This window comes from Rhinolophus hipposideros, assembly GCF_964194185.1.
Source record: "Rhinolophus hipposideros genome assembly, chromosome: 3".
Classification (NCBI taxonomy): domain Eukaryota; kingdom Metazoa; phylum Chordata; class Mammalia; order Chiroptera; family Rhinolophidae; genus Rhinolophus; species Rhinolophus hipposideros.
The window spans coordinates 108,858,397-108,865,702 of record NC_138049.1 but is presented as its reverse complement, the minus strand read 5'-3'; the positions used below and the strand labels follow the sequence as shown (position 1 = coordinate 108,865,702).

The 7,306-nt window shown below is 49.8% G+C and overlaps 1 protein-coding gene across 1 annotated transcript; it reads left to right on the top strand.

Annotated features, from left to right (window-relative positions):
* Window positions 1-1,123: 1,123 nt before the first annotated feature.
* On the top strand, window positions 1,124-5,821 carry LOC308494860 (uncharacterized protein; the record flags this gene model as incomplete). Its single annotated transcript, XM_081042825.1, has 4 exons — window positions 1,124-1,200; window positions 1,979-2,465; window positions 3,890-4,814; window positions 4,859-5,821. 3 exons carry the CDS (start codon window positions 1,124-1,126, stop codon window positions 4,184-4,186), a joined length of 861 nt encoding a protein of 286 aa, XP_080898951.1. The 3' UTR covers window positions 4,187-4,814; window positions 4,859-5,821.
* Between the last annotated feature and the right edge of the window lie 1,485 nt (window positions 5,822-7,306).

Sequence of the window (7,306 nt, the reverse complement as noted above, 5' to 3'; positions counted from 1 at the left end):
AACTTCCAGTCCACAGCCTAGACGGTGACGACCGTCGAGGTCCTGGTTTGGGCAGATTGGGGCTCCAGCCGCCCCAGTCTCCAATCTCAATTCTGTCAACTGTCGTGTTTGTGGACAGCTTTGGGATTCTGGATCTGTCTTTGTGTTCTGTGTTGTCTGAGTGTCTATTGTCTTGGCGCGCAAGCGAACATGGGTCAGGGAAATTCACAAGCCAGGGGATTGAGTCCCCTCGACTGTGTTATTAAGAACTTTCAAAATTTCGGGAGGAGGGCAGACGGCTACAGGGTGCCTGTGGACGCCTTCTCTCTCCGGAAATTCTGTGAACTAGAGTGGCCCACTTTTGGGGTCGGGTGGCCTTCTACGGGGACCTTCGATCTAGATTTCTGTTACAAAATTCGGCGAATCACTTATGGGAAGACCGGCCACCCCGAACAAATTCCCTACATAGATATCTAGATTGATATTGTAACTGACAATCCAGGTTACCTGAAGGCCTGTGATTGCCCTCCCCAGAAATCGGAAAAAAAAAAGCGAAAACGATCAGTTCTGTTGGCTAAGTCCCCGGGCCAGACAGAGAGACCCAGGACTGAACAGCCTCTTCCTGCCCCGCCGGTTCTTTCAGCCCCAGGGGAGGATCCCGTCCCCCATCGGCGGCCACCCCCGTGCAGCGGCGGCGCCTGTCCGGGGAGTTGTGGGGGAGCGAGGAGGGGGGGATCCGTCCGGGTTCCTCCCGGCCCGCTCTACCCGTCTCTGGCTGGCCTCAGTGGGGAGCGGGAACCCCGGGGCGCAGGTCGAGGGAGCCAGATTTAGACTGGCCCGGCTGGGGAATCGAGTTCGCCTGGTTCTTCCACTGGGGAAGGGAGCCCTCTAAGCCCCCGTAATTCTTTAAGTTCCTCGCACACCCGTTCGGGGGCACTTTTTGGAGAGGCTCAGGCAGTTCCTATTTTACCCCTCTGGGAGGTGGGAAAAACTGGCCCGGGAGGGGTCCCGCTACGGACTTATGTTCCCTTCACCACTTCTGACTTATACAATTGGAAAAATCAGAATCCTTTTTTTCCCCAGAACCCCCAGGGTCTTATTGTTCTCCTTGAATCGGTATTTTTCGCCCGCCAGCCCGCGTGAGATGATTGTGGCTGCTGCTGAGCGCTCTGTTCGCCGAAGAGGAGGGAGTTGGGACCGAGGGGAGAAGGCGGGTTCTTGGTGCCCGCGGGCAGCCTTCCGCTCACCCTGATCAGGTGGAGGCTGTCTTTCCCGCACCCGTCCTAACTGAAGCTGTAGTTCATTGGTTAGAGGAGGGGCTTTGAGCCATTGCCGCCAGGTTCTTTTCAGGGGTGTCCGAGCTGCGGCTAGGAGACCCACCAGTCTATCTGGGGTGACCGGGGTAAGGCAGGGGCCGACTGAAAGCCCGTTGGCGTATCTCGAGAGGCTATGTGAAGCTTACCTGACTTACATGCCTATGGACCCTGACGCCCCAGCCAATCGGGCGGCCCTTGCAGTCCAGTTAGTAGCCCAGTCAGCCCCAGATATTAGACGCAAACTACAGAAGTTAGAAGGCTTCGAAGGGAAGTCTCTGTCTGAGTTGCTGGCCGAGGCCCAAAAAGTTTTTAAAAATAGAGAAGACCCATCTCAGGTCTTAAACCAAAAAAATGGCTAAAGTCCTACTTACAATATAGAAAGAAAAAAAGGGACGAGGGAGAGACAAGACGCCTGGCCAGGAACAAAGGAAAGAGCGGGAACAACTGGGGAAAAACCAGTGTACATACTACAAAAAGATCGGCCATTGGAAGAGAGAGTGCCCTAAGAAACCCCAGAGTGGGAGGGACAGAGCCGCCCCCATCCTAGTAAAAGAGACAGACTGGGAGGGTCAGGGCTCCCCTACCCCCCAGGAGCCCCGGGTAATGGCTGAATGTGGGGGAAAAGCCCATTGACTTTCTGGTAGATACTGGGACAACCCACTCTGTTTTGCTGAAACCTGAAGGACTCCTCTCGAAAGAAAGGGTGCTCATCCGAGGGGCCACTGGGAAGTCCAAATCATATCCGTGGTCCCGAGCCTGGGTCTCCAATCTCGGGGAAAAGACAGATACCCACTCCTTTTTAATTATCTCCGAGTGCCCCGAGCCCTTACTCAGGGGGGCCTTCCCCAAAACCTGGGTTCGTTGGGGTATCGTGTCTCTGCCAAAAAGGCCCAGCTCTGCAGGACGAAGTTCACCTATCTGGGTTATCTTATCCAAGAGGGGAAGCGCACTTTATCCCGGAGCCGGATCCAGGCGATTCTCCAAATCCCCACGCCACGGACTAAGAGGCAAGTACGGGAATTCCTTGGGGCCGTGGGCTATTACAGACTCTGGATCCTCGGGTTTGCTGAGATCGCCAAGCCTCTGTACGCAGCAACCGGGGGAAAAGAAACAGACCTCAAGTGGACAGAAAACAAAGAAAAAGCCTTCACCGCACTCAAGACAGCCCTGGTGAGTGCCCCCGTCCTAGCTCTCCCTGACCTGGAGAAGCCCTTCCAACTATTTGTGGCTGAGTCTAAGGGGATCGCAAAAGGAGTTTTGACCCAGACCTTGGGGCCCTAGAAACGCCCCGTGGCTTACTTATCTAAGTGACTGGATCCCGTAGCTGCTGGCTAGCCTGGGTGCCTCCGGGCCATCGCTGCCACTGCCTTCTTGGTAAAAAAAAAAGCCTCTGAAACTAACGTTTGAGCAGAACCTCCAGGTCACTGCCCCTCATGGTATTGAGGGCTTACTGCGGTCTCCACCAGAGAGGTGGCTGTCAAATGCCAGAGTGACCCAATACCAGGTCCTCCTGTTAGATCCACCTCACGGCAGGAGGAAAGGACATTAAAAACTCCCAGGAAATCCTGACCCTACTGGCCTCCATCTGGGGTCCTACTGCAGTAGCAGTCATCCAGTGCCGGCAGCACCAAAAGGACAAATCAATAGTGTCACAGGAAAACAGGTTTGCCGACCGGACAGCCCGAGACGTCGCCAAAAGACCAGTAGGGTCCCTACAAGTCCTGAGCCTCCATGAGGTCACCCTCCCTCCGGGCCCGTATTACACACCAGAAGAAAGGGAATTAGGATATAAACTGGGAGGAACCGAAACAGAAAAAGGATAGATCCAGTTCCCAGATAAAAGGACCTTACTTCCTCAAAGCTTGGGCAGACTAATCGCCGAACAGATCCACAAAAGTATGCATCTAGGTGGTACCAAGCTCGCAGAACTCTTGAGAAAAAAATTTTTTCATAAAGGGACTCTATAAGATGACCCAGGACATCGCAAGGAGATGTCAGACTTGTGCTCAAGTGAACTCCAACCCTACTCCCGTCAAGGAACCTGGGCTCCGGTTTAGGGGAGGGTCCCCAGGTGAACATTGGGAGTTAGACTTCACTGAGTTGCCACCAGCCAAAGGAGGGTACAAGTACCTCCTCGTCATGGTAGATACTTTCTCAGGATGGCCAGAGGCTTATGCAACCAGACAAGAGACAGCCCAGGTAGTAGTTAAACAATTGGTTTCTGAAATTCTCCCTCGGTTTGGCCTACCGCTATACTTGGGATCTGACAATGGCCCGGCGTTCACCGCCCAGGTCACCCAGTTATTGGCGTCCACCTTAAAAATTAAGTGGAAACTCCACTACATATATAGACCACAGAGTTCTGGCCAGGTAGAAAGGATAAATCGGACTCTTAAGGAAACCCTAACAAAATTAAAGCTGGAAACTGGCGGTGATTGGGTAAGTCTTCTCCCTTTCGCCCTCCTGAGGGCCCGGTGTACTCCGTATACCCAGGGTTTTACTCCTTATAAAATAATGTTTGGGCATCCTCCTCCACTCCTACCCCGGTTGGGGAAAAACAGCTGGGGGCCATCAAAAACCATAATCTTCTTAAGTCTTTACAGGCTCTCCAGGTAGCACGGAACACAGCTCAAAATGTGGTGTGTGGAGAAAAAGACCCGGAGACTTCCAGCCCAGTGAGGACTCCTGTTATTAAACCTGGTAAATTAGTCTGGGTCAAAAAGCTCAACCCAGGCCAGCTTAAACCCAGATGGACTGGCCCATTCACGGTGATCCTGAGCACCCCGACTGCGGTTAAGGGACGGTCCCGACAACCAGCTCACAACATCGACCAGCCGCCTATAGGGCCTAGCGAATGTGAGGGAAAAAACGACTTCTACTGCGCTGCCTGAGGCTGTGTCACCCTAGCCCCTTGGACCACGACCGACCAGCACCTAAGATTCCGGAGGGTCGCTCGCCACGGGGGCTCCAGACGCACCGGGGACCTGTCAGACCCCCTCTCCAGGGACTCTCCTAAAACACGTCTGCCCGTGGGGAGCCCACCCAAAACTACCTCTTGACGACCTGCAAGGAGAAGGCACATGCCTTTTCCCAGCCAACTTTCGCATAGAGGATTCTCCTTATTCATCCTCCTGTGTTCAGACCATCATCCTTCCAGAGACAGAGACCGACGGGGAAAATGTCCTTCTCGTCGCCCCCGAAGGGACTTGGTGAGCCTGCACGGAGGGTATCACCCCTTGTGCTTACCTCCCTGCTATCATAAACAACAACTCTTTAGGACTCTGTATCCTTACCCGTATTCTTCCTCAGGTCTATTATCATTCTGGTGAAGCGGGTAGAGAACATCTAGGGTTAGAGCCCCATAGGGCCAAGAGGGCCCCAGTCCTAATCCCACTCTTGATCGCATTGGGTGTCGCCGGTTCCACTGCGGTCGGTACTGCCTCCCTCGTTAAACAAGACCAAGATTACTGAGAGTTAACTAGACAAGTGGACTTAGACCTCAGTACCCTTGAGGAAACGGTTACAAAACTTAAAAGCTCTCTGAGCTCCCTTGCCGGGAACAGTTACAAAACTTAAAAGCTCTCTGAGCTCCCTTGCCGAGTTTGTTCTCCAGAAGAAAAGAGGCCTCGACCTCCTTTTCCTTAAACAAGGAGGACTATGCCTCGCCCTGGGGAGAAGCCTGTTGTTTCTATACTAACCATTCTGGGGTCATAAAAAAAGTCTTAGCCAGCTTAGACGGAGACTCAAGGAAAGAGAGGAAGAGCGAGCCAGGCAAGGAAACTGGTATGCGAACCTATTTTCCTGGTCCCCATGCCTCACTACTCTCCTTAGTGTGGCCGCTGGGCCCCTAGTTCTCCTCATCTTAATAGTCACTATCGGACCCTACATATTTCGATCTCTAGCCAACCTAGTTCACTCTAGGGTCCAAGCTGTCAAGGTCCTCATGGTTCGTACTCACTATCAAAACTTAGCCCTAGATGACGCTAACTTCCCAGAAGAAGATCGAGAATCAATGATTTGATTCCCGGGTAAGACCAGTAGGGAATGTGACAAGGAGGTCAAGAAAAGAAAAAAAAAAAAAAAAACCGTGCCTCAATTCACTTTAGGCAATCTACTTAACAATGGAAGATAAGCAGGTCAGAGCAAAAGTGCCGTGGGAAATTTTCGGCCACCCGAACATATCTTCCGTTAAAACCATGTACCCAGTTAAGCTTACCCCAAAACTAGATATCCTGTTGCTGCAGCAAAGATAAGCAGATCCTGTTGCTGCAGCAAAGATAAGCAGAACATCCCCTTACCCCTGGGAACATCCCCTTAAGGAAACCTACCCCTGAGAACATCCCCTTAAAAAATAATAATAACCAGCACCCCTTTTTTCTCCAAGACACATAAATCAGAAAAAGGACAAGTAACAGAAAAGAATAAATAGGGATGGGAAACAGTGCTCAGGGCTCTCGCTCACTGCTATGTCAGTGGAGGCTTGAGCCCAGATTCGAATCTGTAATAAAGGCCTTGTTAATTTGTCCAATTCGGCTCCGTGGTCATTTCTTGGGGACTCGCTCCGTAACAGAAAGGTGTTGGGGGGGGGTAGTAGATGGCCTTCAGCTGTAACCAGTTAGCCATCAGCCATTGATATAACTGCTGTGGCTACGCTAGCAAGTACGGATTGCTGTTAGCAAGGGGTTGGTTGGTTGGCTGAGAAGCTGATTGCAGCTAGCAAGTGGGGGGTTGGTTGGCAGAGAAGTGGACAGTGGATTGCGGGTCGTGTGGCTCCTGTCTCCTGTGTCAACTGTGACTGCGTTGGTTGGTTGAGAGGGAGAAAAGTGGACGGCAGATTGTGCATCGCGTGGATTGTACTTCCTGTGTGTGTCTCGCACGGCTGCCAGCAGGACTGCTAGCAGTACCCCTTGTTGGGGTACTGGCGTCATATGTTTGCTCTCTGTGTCTCCAACACAGCCGCCAGCGAGAATACAGTAGTATGACTCCCCTATCTATGGCTCCGTGGGTGTTCCTTTTTGGCCTCACCATATCCTACATTCTTATGCGTGGAGCGGAGCTGAGATCCTGCATGACACCCATCTTCTATCCTCTCAGCACAATATATCTTTTCATACTGAGACATGTAGTCTCAATATATTTTGTTTTTCTGTGAAATTTGATCATATTGGATTTATTAGTGGCCTTATCTTTTCATTTGATTCGTTTTATAATTACACATTATTCCCTAATTCTCCAACATTACTGTGAAACTCCTAAATATTCCCTTCTAACTAGTCAAATGCGTTCATTATCATTTCTCGCTGGAGGCCTTCCTCCCAGAGATCTCCATCGTGCTGCAGTCTGGACTGTTTGCTGCATTTAGAATCAGGGTTTACTTTTGCCTCCTTCCTCTGCTGTAAATAAAGTCTGTTTCTTGGATTCCATATCTTTTTTTCTTCTCTTGACTTTACTCATTTGTTTGGGTGGAGCTTATGATAAAATATACATGGGAGGTAAATTTTTTGAGAACTTCCATGTCTTTAAAATATTTTTATTTTACCTTAGACTTGATTATTTGATTAGACATAGAAATCTAAGTTACAAATAATTTTTCCTTTGGATTTTAAAGGCATTGCTCCATTGTCTACCATCTCCAAGTGCTATTTTTAACTATTCCAATTCTACTCTATTTGGAAGCCCTGAATTGCTTCTATAGATACTTTTTGCTCCTTATGTTATAGTTTACATATTCAAAAGCATATTCATCAAGTATAAAAGTGTAGAAGCATAAAATTTAAATGAACACTTTTGTACATATCCTTCAAGATCTAGAATAACACTGTTCAGTATAGTAGGTACTAGACACAGGTGTCTATTTAGCACTTCAAATGTGGCTTGAATGACTGAGGAACTGAATTTTTAATTCTAATTGGCTTAAATTTAAATTTAAAAGAGGATTCTCTGTTGTGTTATTGGAAAACTTTTAAGTATGTTGGGGACAACTTGGCTTTCTGAGTCTATTTTTTCAACTG